This window comes from Salmo salar, chromosome 06 (genome assembly GCF_965601325.2).
Source record: "Salmo salar chromosome 06, fSalSal1, whole genome shotgun sequence".
In the NCBI taxonomy this organism is placed as follows: domain Eukaryota; kingdom Metazoa; phylum Chordata; class Actinopteri; order Salmoniformes; family Salmonidae; genus Salmo; species Salmo salar.
The window spans coordinates 72841983-72858960 of record NC_138296.1 but is presented as its reverse complement, the minus strand read 5'-3'; the positions used below and the strand labels follow the sequence as shown (position 1 = coordinate 72858960).

At 44.1% G+C, this 16978-nt stretch overlaps 1 protein-coding gene across 7 annotated transcripts in view; it reads right to left on the bottom strand.

Annotated features, from left to right (window-relative positions):
* Nucleotides 1–16978, bottom strand: part of nhsl1b (NHS-like 1b) — a 169076-nt gene that overhangs the window by 80686 nt on the left and 71412 nt on the right. The window contains exon 1 of one of the 7 annotated variants that reach the window (XM_045720943.2): nucleotides 11125–11308. The exons of 5 other annotated variants lie outside the window; for them this stretch is intronic. Coding sequence is in view for 1 of the 2 variants with exons in the window: in XM_045720937.2 (XP_045576893.1) it covers nucleotides 9914–10160 (247 nt within the window). In the remaining variant the exon portion in view is untranslated. One more of the 7 variants, XM_045720937.2, reaches the window with a different exon arrangement.

Here is a 16978-nt window from a genome sequence, read left to right as displayed (position 1 = left end):
AGTTGTTCCTGTAGACTTCTAGTCATTGTGCTACTGCTAGTTAACAATGTCTTGCGAAACATACCGTTATGAATATAACTACTGGTGCCTGAAGGAGGATCTTCAGTACCGCTCTTCAGCAAGCCCAAATCCCAACGCTCGGGGCCCAAATATGTTATACCTCGTTGCCTCCTTCAGGGAACAGTAGTTATATTCATAACTGTACGTTCCCCTTCAGTCAGTCACACGGTATAACATACTATGGGGACATACAATCATGCCCCAAGCCAGCTCAGAGGATACCAAACTAAAAGGTCCACGGCAGCCCAAGCACACACAAGTTCGACCAGCTCCTAAAATGGGTTACAGAATACTTACACGAGAAGCCTGTCAGAGCCCCATATAGGGAACCAAACCTGCTGCAACTTGGCTATGCACAAAAATCCATAGACCCCACGGTTCCAAGAACAATACTTTCTTGCGAGCCTGAAATGTCAGAACTCGTACAAGGAACCGCAAGTCCAAAACAACAGAACACCTGTCATGACTTGGTAAAGCACTGCATAGAATCGACCAAGTCAATAAACCACAGCAGCCTGAGACTCAAACCCACAGGAAACCTGCTGTAACCTGGAAACTGTGTACTCGCACGCTGCCACGGCAGCCCAAGGCTCAAACACACTGTGGTAACCCTGATAATGCACACTAATTGATGCTGCACCCCAAGGCAACTGTGGTAACCAGGGTAAATGTGCAACCTGCGCGCTGCCTAACACCCACTCCCAGAACCAGACATTAGGGCTGGGCGATATGGTCAAAATATTATATCACAGTATTTTAAAAAAAATTGACGGTATTTTTAGTTTTTGAATAATAAAAGTTGTACATTTGCTTTATGAGTAGTGAGTGACCCTAGTGCTTTATGAGTAGTGAGTGACCCTAGTGCTTTATGAGCAGTGAGTGACCCTAGTGCTTTATGAGCAGTGAGTGATCCTAGGATGGCAACACACATTCTAAGTGATTTCAATGAGTCTTTCTCCATTCTGATTGTTTTATAATGTTCAATTCAACTTCAACCAAAACAGATTTTAGCACTTTTAACGTTTCTACATTTCCTGCACTCAATTGCAGTGGTGGAAAAAAGTACACAATTGTCATACTTAAGTAAAAGTAAAGATACGTTAATCAGAGGTGGGACTAAGTCATTGTTTTACAAGTCACAAGTAAGTCTCAAGTCTTAGCACTCAAGTCCCAAGTCAAGACAGGTAGGTCCGAGTCAAGTTTCAAGTCAAGACCAACAAGTCTCAAGTCAAGTCCTAAACTTTGAGTTTTGAGTCCTAAACAAGTCATAATGTGCTCTTCACCAAATGTAATACCATTTCATATTTGTAACAAGAGTAATAGTTAGTATATTACATTTACACAAATCATGACTGCTTTAAAAAAAATATTTATTACTCCAAATAAACTTAATGTTTCCATGGAAATACATGGGTAGCCATAAGAAAGACCCCCCCCCCCCCCAATAGCGATCGACTATCGCAATCGGGCGATGTAGGCTTGTACACAATCGCCCAACCTTAACACACACACTGTGTGTGTGGTTACAGTAGGCTAACATATGTCAATAGTTTTAGGAACATCAGTAACATCAAGCAGGATTTAGGCTACCAACTGCCTAACCAGTTGTAGCTCAATCTTGGGTGCAATGATCACGTTCCCGCACTGACTCCACTCACAGGCTCCCTGTGGCTCAGTTGGTAGAGCATGGTGTTTGCAACGCCAGCAGGGTGTGTGCAACGCCAGGGTTGTGGGTTCGATTCCCACGGGGGGCCAGTACAAAAAAAAAATGCATGCATTCACTACTGTAAGTCGCTCTGGATAAGAGCGTCTGCTAAATGACTAAAATGTAAAAAAAAAAAAAAAAAAAGGAGGCTTATTGATTTAACGTTACGTTAGCCTACATGCTACACTAGCAAAGTTGTGAATGATATAGCTGTCGGCTATATTAGCCATGACTTCGCGTTCTTTGTGCAGCGTCGAACAAAGTTGGAAGTTGTTACGCCTCCATCTGTCATTTTCTTCCCGCATGTTTTGAAGTTTCAATCCGTTGTTTGTTGATACAGCGTCGTCTTTATATCCGAAAATAATAATTTAGAGTATCATCTTTCCAAGGGCTCCATCTGAATTCACCCGCCGATGTACCTCTGCACTGCCACTCAACTTTTTCTCAGCTGGCACAATTTGATTGGCTTCTGTCCGATTCAAACTGTAATCCGTTAAATGAAGAGTTGATGCACTGCACACTTTTTTAATAGCATACTTTTTTATATTTGGGCTTGGGGAGGGTATCAAGTCAGGTCGAGTCAAAAGGCTCAAGTCCAAGTTAAGTCACGAGTCATTGGTGTTAAAGTCAAAGTCGAGTTGCAAGTCATCATATTTGTGATTCGAGTCTGACATGAGTCCGAGTCATGTGACTCGAGTCCACACCTCTGACGTTAATAGAAATTGAAGTGAAAGTCACCCAGTAAAATACTACTTGTGTAAAAGTATTTGGTTTTAATATACTCAAGTATCAAAAGTAAATGTAATTGATAAAATGTACTTAAGTATCAAAAGTAAAAGTATAAAAATGTAAAATTCCTTATATTAAGCAGACCAGATGGCACCATTTTCTTGTTTTTTTTATTTATGGATAGCCAGATGCACCTACAACCCTCAGACATAATTTACAAACAAAGTATTTGTCTTTAGTGAGTCCTCAGATCAGAGGCAGTAGATGTTTTCTTGACAAGTGCGTGAATTTGACAATTTTCCTGTCCTGCTAAGCATTCAAAATGTAATGAGTACTTTTAGGTGTCAGGGAAATGTAATGGAGTAAAAAGTACAGTATTATCTTTTGGAATGTAGTGAAGTAAAAGTTGTCAAAAATAAAAATAGTAAAGTGAAGTACAGATACCAAAAAAAACGACTTAAGTAGTACTTTTTACTTAAGTACTTTACACCACTGCTCAATTGAGATAATTTCCACACTGCCATGTAGGGCTGCACGATATTGGCAAGTAATCTAGGACTTATTTTTAACCAAATGTTGCAATTGCGATTTGACTTGCGAATTAGAGAAAAACTGTTGGAATCATGGAATTAGAATGACTATTCTAATTCTATAGTTAAGAAAATAATTGTGGGCACTTTGAATACAGTGTTGTTTGAGATGACAACGAAATAAAATGCAGGGGAGGAGTTATTGTGACGGGTAGGAACTAAAGTGTTGACATGTGGTTCCTAGGGGACCCTATAAGCTTTGGCTACATTGCATGTTTTTTTCTTCATGTAGCGAACATATTCTTGCTTCGCATATTCCTCTTTGATTTAGAAGATACTGTTGCACAAACAACATGCTGATTTAGGTCTACACCATCACTGGTATTATCAGGCTGTATTAGCTAGCTACGTTTGCTCTTACTCAGTACATTTATTAGCTAGCTAGCTATTAGCATTAGCGGCTGACAATGAGAGTCTCACAAGATTTAGGGCAACTTGCTAAGAAAAGACAAACTAGCTGTTTGCTGATGTGAGAAACACAAACGAATAGTGTCATTATAGAATGCTAGTGGATTTATATTAAGAAGCAAAGTGAAAACAGCATTGTTGTCATCAACAACATTGCATGTGATGCGCTCTTTGAGTATCAGGGGGCGTGGCTAGGTCTGTGTGGAAAGTGGCACAGAGAGAAAGAGCGGAGAGAAACAACTCAAGTATTGAAGTAAACTATAAAATTGACATTACACATGCCGTATCACATTTAACAAACCAAACATTCAAATACCGGTATAGAAGCTAAAGTAAAAACCCAAACTGGTCCCTGCATCAATACCGGTATATATCATAAAATACGGTATACCGCCCAGCCCTACCAGACATAAGAGCACTATGAGCCACACTGGGAGCAGTTACATCCAAGCGATAAAACATCACAAAGGTATGTGGGCAACCCAACTCACTGCAGCACAGATATCAACAATCATGCCCATGCCCCTGTCATGATGCCCCCGTCATGCCCCTGAACAATGCCCAAGAAGCCACCACACCCCTAGTGGAGTGAGCATGCACACCGCTTGGCAACCCTTGTACTTTGCCAGGGAGATCCAATGAGAAAGACGCCACTTAAAAAGCACCCTACCCCGACCTGGGTTAGCTTAACAGACAAAAAGCTAGTCACAAATGCGGATATCTTTGGCCCCATCAATATACGTGCATACAGCGCATACTGGACACAGGCCATGCAACCTCCATTGTTCACTAAAAGAAAACAGAGGATGTGAGAAAGGGAAAAGCTCAAAAGCCAGGGACTGTAAGACATGAGCATAAACTTAAGAGCAAAATCTGCATTGGGACGTAACATTGCTTTGGAGTCGACAGGCACAAACTCCAAATAGGAAGGGTGTACTGATCGCGCATGGAGATCCCCAAAGTGCTCGGCTGACGCCAAAGCCATGAGCAGGGCAAATCTTGTAGAAAATACCCTTCAGGTCCACAGACTCCAATGGTTCAAACGGAGGCTGACACAGAGCATCCAGGACCAAAGCCAGGTCCCAACGCACGCCTTTCAGGAATTGCACCACCTGAGGATGAGACCCAGGGGTAGAGCCGTCAATCCCTACATGACACACTGAGATGGCGGTCATATAAACCTTCAATGTAGAAAAAGAACTGCTTTGCTCAAAAAGGTCTTGCAAGAACATGGACAAGTCCACCAAAGAGCTCTGAAAAGGAGAAACTCCTTTAACCTGATACAAACCCTCGAACACGCGCCACTTACATGTATACAACCCTCTTGAAGAGGGCGCACACGCCAACGGTATAGTTGTAATCAGGTTCGAGGGTGAACCCCTAGCCGTCAAATTCAACCTTTCAGGGGCCAAACCCACAGATCCCATATCTGCGGTCGTGAGTTCCAAACTCTCCTGTGCGTCTGGGACAATATATCTCGATGACACGGAACCTTACAGGTACCTGCCCAACAGACGGATCATCTCTGGGTGGTCAGAGCCAACAGGGAGCCACCAGAATCAACAACAGACCTTCCTAAAAGACCCCCTCCATGGTGGCCTGAAACAGGTGGCGCTGAGCCACCACCGTCGCCCTCCATACTTTTCCGCACAGCCAGGATAGTACAGCGGGACAGATGCAGCACAAAATCAGCCGTAGCACAAATTTAGTTGAGAAACTTAAACTGGCTTCCCCGCCTCCACTGTCTTATTCAGCTCATTCAGCAAATCGATATGATACATCTGCAGCATTGTGACCACTTTCATCAACCGGGCCGCCACACCCTCACCTGGTACACCTTGTCCAGCTGATCCGCTGAGAACCGGCACTGTTTATTCAGAAGCACAGTGCTAGGATTAGCCCCCTTGTTAGCCTCTGGTGCGAAGTAACTCGCCAGCTTTCCATCCATCGGCGGTTTGCTAACAAGCCACACGTCCATCCTCCATAACCTGTACATTCATGAACTCGCCATAACCTGGTAGCACCAACTTGGCTGAATGAGAGGAATCCCAGGTCGCCCTTAGTTAATTGGCAAAATCTTTAAAGTGTAAGCGACACGTCACCGCTGCAGGGACAGGAGGTAAATACCTTCCCCCAAACCTGAAGGAACTCTGCTGTAGGGGAGAAGACAGCCAATCCACCGCCAGGTGATCTGCAGCCCTATGACACAGCTCCATCAAAGGCGCATTAACCACCAATGGTTCACTCTCCCCCACCGAACCCAAAGCCGGGACTTTGGGCTTCCCGGACTGATGTCATCTGATTCGCACTGGGAAAACTCTATAGCCAAGTAGGGAAGACCTTTCACCAGCAGCCACAAACTTTCTCACAGTCAGCCCAATGCAACTTGAAACCAAAAACCGATACCAAGACCTAAAACTCACACACCTGGTGTCCCAGGTCTAAATCAGTCCCTGATCAGAGGGGAACAATGAAAAAATGCTTTGGAACTGGCTTCGAGATCCAGGTGAGTTTGAGGGACCTAGGGGGACGAGTACGCTCCGCCCACTAACAGACACCGAAGTCGGAGCCGAATCTCAGTCTTCATGTGCTTGAAAAGTTAGTAATTTGCGTGACAGGTTCTTCCTTCAGGAGAGCTGAAGAGCGAAGAATTAAGGAAATGAATGCGAGCCCTGGCGAGACTTCCGAGGGCGGGCTAGGCATCCATTGGGCGTGATTTCAGTTTTCAGGTGAATAAGATTGGTTGTTGACTCCTCATAGTATGTTATACCGAGTGACCGAATGAAAAGGGAACTACCTTCAACTTTCTTCAAACTGCACGCAGACATAAAAAAAGGTATCCATAAGTTCATCTGACTCTGGGTAAGTAAACACAGGGTTTATTGCCAAATCTTACCTCATCCCTTTAAGATCAGTGACAAGTTACAACATATATTTGTAGCAAACAGAGCGAGCAGTAGCGCGAATGAGAGCCACAAGCGCACAGCCACCACTTGCTCATCATCTCCCTTCTACAGTGTAGTGGTGCGTATCAGTTATATTTCAGATGGCACCAACATCATTTAATTGTCATGCATTTGAGTAAAATGTACTTTAAAAAAGTCACAAAAATTGACCTCACAGTTGTTTTACAAAAACAAATCGACCCATATAACCAACATGATATCCTGTTATGTTTCATTGTTTCCTTAATCAATGAACAATAAGCTTTGCGTCCTTCCCAATGGGATTTACCACAGTATCATTGACTAATCAGGACTCCCCTCTAAGAATGTGAAGCATTCAATAGAGAATAAATCAGACTAAATATCTAAAATCGCTAATAATCAATACTCTCTAGATTATGAAAATGCAAAACTATGACCACTAGCTTGGCAAAGCTTTTCGGAGACTAGCGATGAGAAAACACACAACAAAAAGATCACAGACGGAATATGGAAAAGGGAGCCGGATCAAAGTGGATACCAAAAGTTGGATAACCTTATGCAAGAGATGAAACCAGAGGAACAATATGTATACAGACACAGATCTGAAACCAGAGGAACAATATGTATACAGACACAGATCTGAAACCAGAGGAACAATATGTATACAGACACAGATCTGAAACCAGAGGAACAATATGTATACAGACACAGATCTGAAACCAGAGGAACAATATGTATACAGACACAGATCTGAAACCAGAGGAACAATATGTATACAGACACAGATCTGAAACCAGAGGAACAATATGTATACAGACACAGATCTGAAACCAGAGGAACAATATGTATACAGACACAGATCTGAAACCAGAGGAACAATATGTATACAGACACAGATCTGAAACCAGAGGAGCAATATGTATACAGACACAGATCTGAAACCAGAGGAACAATATGTATACAGACACAGATCTGAAACCAGAGGAACAATATGTATACAGACACAGATCTGAAACCAGAGGAGCAATATGTATACAGACACAGATCTGAAACCAGAGGAACAATATGTATACAGACACAGATCTGAAACCAGAGGAACAATATGTATACAGACACAGATCTGAAACCAGAGGAACAATATGTATACAGACACAGATCTGAAACCAGAGGAACAATATGTATACAGACACAGATCTGAAACCAGAGGAACAATATGTATACAGACACAGATCTGAAACCAGAGGAACAATATGTATACAGACACAGATCTGAAACCAGAGGAACAATATGTATACAGACACAGATCTGAAACCAGAGGAACAATATGTATACAGACACAGATCTGAAACCAGAGGAACAATATGTATACGGACACAGATCTGAAACCAGAGGAACAATATGTATACAGACACAGATCTGAAACCAGAGGAACAATATGTATACAGACACAGATCTGAAACCAGAGGAACAATATGTATACAGACACAGATCTGAAACCAGAGGAACAATATGTATACAGACACAGATCTGAAACCAGAGGAACAATATGTATACAGACACAGATCTGAAACCAGAGGAACAATATGTATACAGACACAGATCTGAAACCAGAGGAACAATATGTATACAGACACAGATCTGAAACCAGAGGAACAATATGTATACAGACACAGATCTGAAACCAGAGGAACAATATGTATACAGACACAGATCTGAAACCAGAGGAACAATATGTATACAGACACAGATCTGAAACCAGAGGAACAATATGTATACAGACACAGATCTGAAACCAGAGGAACAATATGTATACAGACACAGATCTGAAACCAGAGGAACAATATGTATACAGACACAGATCTGAAACCAGAGGAACAATATGTATACAGACACAGATCTGAAACCAGAGGAACAATATGTATACAGACACAGATCTGAAACCAGAGGAACAATATGTATACAGACACAGATCTGAAACCAGAGGAACAATATGTATACAGACACAGATCTGAAACCAGAGGAACAATATGTATACAGACACAGATCTGAAACCAGAGGAACAATATGTATACAGACACAGATCTGAAACCAGAGGAACAATATGTATACAGACACAGATCTGAAACCAGAGGAACAATATGTATACAGACACAGATCTGAAACCAGAGGAACAATATGTATACTGACACAGATCTGAAACCAGAGGAACAATATGTATACAGACACAGATCTGAAACCAGAGGAACAATATGTATACAGACACAGATCTGAAGATGACAAGATCGCTGCAGATATCTACACGCATGCACACGTGCACAAACACACACGCACACAGAGCTTAATTGTGTTATTCCTCTACCCGTCTGTCTGGTCGAAGAGTTGACTGAAGGACATGCCAGTATTTTGGGATGCCCTGACCAGGTCAGTGTTAATGGTGGCTGGTGCACATTAACACAATAGTGCAGTGCTGGTGTTTTTCCATCAGCAGGTGATGGCAAGGGTTACAACCAATGTACCCAATGGCTCACTGACAACATTGACCTCACGCACGCACACACATTCACGTACGCAGTGTTACAGTACGTGCGACACGCAAGAAGCTAATGAACTGATAATATCGTCAATCAGGATAAACTACACTGGTAGAACTATAAATAGATGTCATGCTTACCTCACCCCAGAACACCTATTCTCTGACATAAAAAAATCATTAACATATTGAGAAATATGAATGAGACAATAATATCAATATTCTACAATGTAGAACTGGCCTGTGCTCTTTGTCTATCTACTCAATAATGTGGAAAACACTATGTTACACTCTCACAAACAGTCTCTCTCTCTCTCTCTCTCTCTCTCTCTCCCTCTCTCCCTCCCTGGCACAGAACCACGCGCTCAGATCACCACCAGCCTATGACATCACCAGCCCATGACATCACCCACTTCCGAAAAGTCACATTACTATCACACATGTTTAGATCTTCTATCCTCGTGGGGACCTTAAATGTATTTCCATTAAAAATGACATTTTTCATAATGGGTTACACCCCTAACGTGTAACCCTAAACCTAACCCCTTACCCTAATTCTAGCACTAACCTTAAATTGTTACCCTAACCTCTAGCTTAAAATAGCCTTTTTTCCCCAACCCGCATGCACACACACTGCACTTTGACCCCCTGTGGCAAAGAGGCAGGCAATAATGGGCCGTAAGAAGACAGTGACCCACTTCTCTGTCTCCACATGTAAACAACTCTCTCCTTCACTTCCTGATGCTAGTACAGAGGAAGGCAGAGGGAGATAATGAAAATCTATTCAAATGAGGTAGAGTCAAAGTAGAGAGATGCAGACTACATACAAACAGACTGGGGATGTTGGCCAGTGGCCACTGATATGTGAAAGGACTGGACAGGTTCCCACCATGTCATTTAAGACTTGTCATGTCCAGATATTGGTGCCAACATGGCGGATGGTTTGCCACCCTTCAGGTCTCACCTGTTCTTGTGCGATGCTGCGGCTCATACACCCAGTCTTCATCATCTTCTGCCTCCCCTGGGTGCAGGTGTGTGTGTGAGCGGGAATGTGTGTGGAAGTGTGTGTGCAGCTCTGACTGGCTGCGGAAGATGCGTCGGGTCTGTCTAGATAGAGAGGATACACTCAGCCAGCTCAGAGCTCTGGAGAGACCCCCTGGCTTCTCCTTCCGATCCTTACGGAAAGACCCCGAACTCCTGTCCCTCCTCATCCTCACTCTGGGAGACAAAAAAATACTTCCAAAAGAACCAAAAATAGAGACTGAATCAAAAGTCCCACATCCAAAGTGGAGCTGTAGAAGGAACAATCATATTCAAAGTCAATTTCCCTATATGTGATAGTAAAAGGTCATTTTAGTCCTGCTGTCTTCTTCTCCAGTAGTTCCACAGTCCCGCTTCCTAATCATATCTCAACAAATTCTCTCCATTTCATTCTTCTATCATTGAGCCAAACAAGATAAACTCCTCCCTTACTCTCGTCCTTTGTGTTTCAAAATCCAGGACGCACTTCCCAAAACCAAAGTGGCAATTAGGCAATCCAGCAATCTGGAAAATCACCGCTCCTGCTCTCCAATACACACACACACACGTAAAGACGGAGGTATTCCTCTGGGGTGTAACAGTGCAGGGCGAGACTTCCTGGTCACGTTTGGGTTTAAATCATAACAACAAGCCAACGGTCCTCCAGCGGTTTATCAGTGTTTCAGTTTATCTGTGTATACCAGCTGACACTCAGGCCGACAGCCAGCAGACGAAGGGTTATGCCGTTTCAGCATCCTCCAACCCATTCCCAGGTCCCAGGCTGATTTGCTTAAACACACACTCACAGAGACCTTCTGTCGCACATCATACGCTGACTCACGCCACTCCGCCAGAAGTGATGTCACTGCATGTGGGTTCCAGAGGATTGTGTGAAGTCACTCGTTCTTCTTCCTCTTCTTCTTCTCCAGGTCAGGGGTTGCACAATAAGGTGTGTGTGTGGTGTCAACACACTCCTTGGCATCTTGGTCTGCTATATTTACATTCATCAGGCATGGAGAGAGTAGCTCAGGTGGCGGGAGAGCGATATCTAAGAACAGTTGCAACCGTAGAGACCTCTTATCTGTTCTACTCCCACATAGCCAGAGCGAGAGAGAGAGAAAGGAGGGAGCGAGACAGACCGAGGGATTCACTCACCTGCTGCCCACACAGACAGAGGGAAAGGGTGGACGAAGGCTAGCTAGGCTAACGGTCTGGAGTTACTGTGTGAGACGGCAAGGGTCATCCAGACGTTCTGCTCCACTGGTAGTCCTTCTGTGTATGTACTGTGTGTGTTCTGAAGGGCTGGGACGCTGTGTGTTTGTGGGGTTAGAATTACACCCAACCCCAGCCACTCGGCTGAAACACGAGAAGGCCCATCCCTCTCTCCTTCTTTCCCTCCCTCGCTCCACTTTGATCTCTGATCTGTGGCCCTCCCCTCGCTCGCCGGCATGGCAACCACAGGGGCTGGAGGGAGGGCTCTCCACCTCTCCACTCCTTTCATCCACCGCTCTCCTCTTTCCAGTTCTCTCCCTACCGCTCTGTCTGTGTTGTCCCCTGAGATCTAGAGTCTAGAGCATGTCGCACACAGAAACACACACAGTCTACCATCAACCAAACAGGTTGAACAGACAGTGCACAGTGCCCTAAAGACAAACAATAGAGAAGCAGAGAAGAAATAGTGAAGGTACAGAAAAACAACAGAGAAGGAGAGAAGAAACAGTGAAGGTACAGAAAAACAACAGAGAAGGAGAGAAGAAACAGTGAAGGTACAGAAAAACAACAGAGAAGGAGAGAAGAAACAGAGAAGGTACAGAAAAACAACAGGTGCATTCTGAAGCTTGACAGCCTGGCTGACATTGCATCATTTATCAACCCTGTCCACAGTGGCCTGTCTTTACAGGATATTAGTGTAAACTGACAAGTAAGAGAGGCATCATGGAGGGTTGTTTGTGGTCACACATGGGTGGGAGAGCCCCACATCCCAGTAGTTTTTGTTGTGTGACTACCAAGGAGGGACCACAAACAAACCACGGAGCCAGGGTGTGTATGAGGCGGCTCAAGGGCCCTTCTCCCTCCAAGGTACCCACACTGTTCCTCCAACACCACAATGAGCTCCCAGGAGAAGGGCGAGGCGGGGTTGTTCTCCTCTCCATGGAGTAACTGAATCCCCCAGTCACAGCCCTCACTGCGGTACCGCCCTCCTAGGACACACAAACCTTTGCCAACCCTCGTGGGGTGTCTTCTCTATGTAACTCCAGTGTCGGGTTGTCCCAGCCTACCCTGTACTAACTCTCAGAGAGAGACATAACACCACGTTATGTTACCCCCTCCTCCCTTGCTCCCCTTTTCATTTTCCCACAGTGACAAAAATCTATGGTGCCAGCACTTCTGATGTACACATATTGACTGACCTGGGACAACTAATCCCTGGCAGTTTGCTGCGTGCTACAGGATTGGGTCCTGGTTTACCTGATAAAACACTAGCAATAACACCACCTCCTTTCTCTCTGGCCCACACACTCACACAAGCTGGTGTTATAACACGCACGTAGGACTGCGCACGCACACACACACACACACACACACACACACACACACACACACACACACACTGCTCGCTGAGTGTGTATGAACCTTTGTCCCCGTCGGTGAAACCAAAGGCCAGTCACACTCCTTTAATAATTAACCAGCCCTGCTCTCCCACAGCGCTGGGATGAAGGGATGGAAGGAGAAAAGATGGATGTCTTGAAAGTGTACCGATGCATACTAAAGAAATACACAGGCCTGTGGACGTTCAGATACAAACCTATTCCACTCTACCTAGCCTCTATTTCTGAATGGGAGTGAACTACAAAACTTTTTTTTAGTGTCCACTAGTCCAGAGCAGCTGAGCAGAGCACTGTGAAAAGGAGATTCAATGGGCTCAAATGAGCTCTGGGATAGCTGTGTTGAGCCTAGGTGTCCTAAAGGTTAAGTGATGCTGACTGAAGTGTTCGTGTATAGGCTAAGAGACCGTTGAGGAGAGTATTGATTTCACCTCTAAAACACAGAGAGCTGTTTTAAGCAAAGTGCTGTTTGACCCCCAAGGGAGGTGAAAGGTCAGTGTATAAAGGTCAACTTTATTCCTGCTTCAACCCCTGACCCCCTCCCCCAAACAGACATTCCCCAAAATCTGAACGGAAACCCCCCCCCACCCCCACCCATATAGAATTTTAAAAACCACTGAACAGTGACTGAACAAAACAAATTATGAACCAGGAGAGTGGAGGAAATACATTAGCATAAAAAAAGATTGAATATCCGTCTCAGTCAGTGGGTCAGCTTCCAGACGCTAGCAGCTACGTTACCGTCTCAGTCAGTGGGTCAGCTTCCAGACGCTAGCAGCTACGTTACCGTCTCAGTCAGTGGGTCAGCTTCCAGACGCTAGCAGCTACGTTACCATCTCAGTCAGTGGGTCAGCTTCCAGACGCTAGCAGCTATGTTATAGAGTAGTATCATGCTGGTGGGTCCTGCATGTAAACATATGCACCATCAGGGGGGTGTAATGATGCTTAGAGTAATGCTAGCTGGTGACCCCCAACATGTTGTTGTGAAGCCCTACTCCCTCTCTGGCCCTGTCGGAACATTCCACACATACACACCACAGGGACAGCTGAGAGGTGGAGGGAAGAGGAGAGAAACGGAGGGAAAGGACAGGAACTTTGGCTGGTATAAGTACAGAAACATACTTCTCTTAAACCACACACACACACACACACACACACCCTGTGGCAGTGAGAAACCATTGGCATGACTCTGGGTAGGTGTCTAGGTGATGAGAGCACCGGGGTCTGATTGCCTGGTAACCAGACATCAGTGGAGAGTGCGTGCCATTAATATATACGACCATTACACAACATACAGTACATGTGTAAATCTTCAGAAAGTCACCAAATAGCCTTCGCCTGCAGTGAAATGACCATGGCTGTGCATTACACAGTGTTGGAGGCAATTCCATTTTAGAAAGTGACTTAACTTCTTATTCAGGAATTGAAAAATCAGGTAGTGCCAACAAGGGCTGTGGCGTTCATGACATTTTGTCAACCGGTGATTGTCAAGCAAAATATACCGTGAGACCAGCCATGAGACTGCTGGTCTCACGGTAATTGACCGTTAACTAACATAAACACATTTAGTATCTCCAGGCTTCCAAGCGTTAGCCTACAAGCCACTGATGCAGACCTTTGGAACATCTACATTTAAAAAAGTCTAATAAATCCATGTAATATAGCCTACACCATCACAATAAATCCATTACTTATTTTAGACAGGTCTAAACAAACATGATATGAAGAAAATGTATATTTTAGATGAACAGAACAGCATACTCTGAGTTGTCCGTATGTTAGAATAACAACAAAAAAATCCAGAAAAACCCATGTTAAACATGTTATAAAGTGATTTGCATTTTAACGAGGGAAATAAGTATTTGACCCCCTCTCAATCAGAAAGATTTCTGGCTCCCACGTGTCTTTTATACAGGTAACGAGCTGAGATTAGGAGCACACTCTTAACTTGTTATGGATAGGGGGCAGTATTTTCACGGCCGGATAAAAAACGTACCCGATTTAATCTGATTATTACTCCTGCCCAGAAACTAGAATATGCATATCATTATTAGCTTTGGATAGAAAACACTCCAAAGTTTCTAAAACAGTTTGAATGGTGTCTGTGAGTATAACAGAACTCATTTGGCAGGCCAAAACCTGAGAAGATTCCAAACAGGAAGCGCCCTCTCTGACCATTTCTTGGCCTTCTTGATCATCTCTATCCAAAACAGGGGATCTCTGCTATAACGTGACATTTTCTAACGCTCCCATAGGCTCTCAGAAGGCGCCAGAACGTTGAATGATGACTTTGCAGGCCATGGCTGAAAAACAGTAGCGCATTTGGATAGTGGTCGATCTGAGAACAATGAGATTGGTGCGCGCGTGCACGAGAAGAGTCCATTTTACTTTCTCTGTCTGTGAACGAAAACAACGACTCCCGGTCGGAATATTATCGCTTTTTTACGAGAAATCGCATAAAAATTGATTTTAAACAGCGTTTGACATGCTTCGAAGTACGGTAATGGAATATTTTGAAATGTTTTGTCACGAAACGCGCCAGGCACGTCACCCTTCGGATAGTGTCTTGAACGCACAACAAAACGCCGCTATTTGAATATAACTATGGATTATTTGGAACCAAACCAACATTTGTTATTGAAGTAGAAGTCCTGGGAGTGCATTCTGACGAAGAACAGCAAAGGTAATCCAATTTTTGTTATAGTAAATCTGAGTTTGGTGAGTACCAAACTTGGTGGGTGTCAAAATAGCTAGCCATGATGGCCGGGCTATCTACTCAGAATATTGCAAAATGTGCTTTCACCGAAAAGCTATTTTAAAATCGGACACCGCGATTGCATAAAGGAGTTCTGTATCTATAATTCTTAAAATAATTGGTATGTTTTTTTGTGAACGTTTATCGTGAGTAATTTAGTAAATTTACAGGAAGTGTTCGGTGGGAATGCTAGTTCTGAACGTCACATGCTAATGTAAAAAGCAGTTTTTTGATATAAATATGAACTTGATTGAACAAAACATGCATGTATTGTATAACATAATGTCCTAGGAGTGTCATCTGATGAAGATCATCAAAAGGTTAGTGCTGCATTTAGCTGTGGTTTTGGTTTTTTGTGACATTATATGCTAGCTTGAAAAATGGGTGTCTGATTATTTCTGGCTGGGTACTCTGCTGACATAATCTAATGTTTTGCTTTCGCTGTAAAGCCTTTTTGAAATCGGACAGTGTGGTTAGATAAAGGAGAGTCTTGTCTTTAAAATGGTGTAAAATAGTCATATGTTTGAAAAATTGAAGTTTTGGGATTTTCGAGGACTTTGTATTTCGCGCCACGCCCATCATTGGATATTGGAGCAGGTGTTCCGCTAGCGCAACGTCTAGAGAGGTTAAAGAGGTTAAAGGGAGTGCTCCTAATCTCAGTTTGTTACCTGTATAAAAGACATCTGTCCACAGAAGCAATCAATCAATCAGATTCCAAACTCTCCACCATGGCCAAGACCAAAGAGCTCTCCAAGGATGTCAGGGACAAGATTGTAGACCTACACAAGGCTGGAATGGGCTACAAGACTATCGCCAAGCAGCTTGGTGAGAAGGTGACAACAGTTGGTGCGATTATTCGCAAATGGAAGAAACACAAAAGAACTGTCAATCTCCCTCAGCCTGGGGCTCCATGCAAGATCTCACCTCGTGGAGTTGCAATGATCATGAGAACGGCGAGGAATCAGCCCAGAACTACACGGCAGGATCTTGTCAATGATCTCAAGGCAGCTGGGACCATAGTCACCAAGAAAACAATTGGTAACACACTACGCCGTGAAGGACTGAAATCCTGCAGCGCCCGCAAGGTCCCCTGCTCAAGAAAGCACATATACATGCCCGTCTGAAGTTTGCCAATGAATGATTCAGAGGACAACTGGGTGAAAGTGTTGTGGTCAGATGAGACCAAAATAGGGCTCTTTGGCATCAACTCAACTCGCCGTGTTTGGAGGAGGAGGAATGCTGCCTATGACCCCAAGAACACCATCCCCACCGTCAAACATGGAGGTGGAAACATTATGCTTTGGGGGTGTTTTTCTGCTAAGGGGACAGGACAACTTCACCGCATCAAAGGGACGATGGACAGGGTCATGTACCGTCAAATCTTGGGTGAGAACCTCCTTCCCTCAGCCAGGGCATTGCAAATGGGTCGTGGATGGGTATTCCAGCATGACAATGACCCAAAACACACGGCCAAGGCAACAAAGGAGTGGCTCAAGAAGAAGCACATTAAGGTCCTGGAGTGGCCTAGCCAGTCTCCAGACCTTAATCCCATAGAAAATCTGTGGAGGGAGCTGAAGGTTCGAGTTGCCAAACGTCAGCCTCGAAACCTTAATGACTTGGAGAAGATCTGCAAAGAGGAGTGAGACAA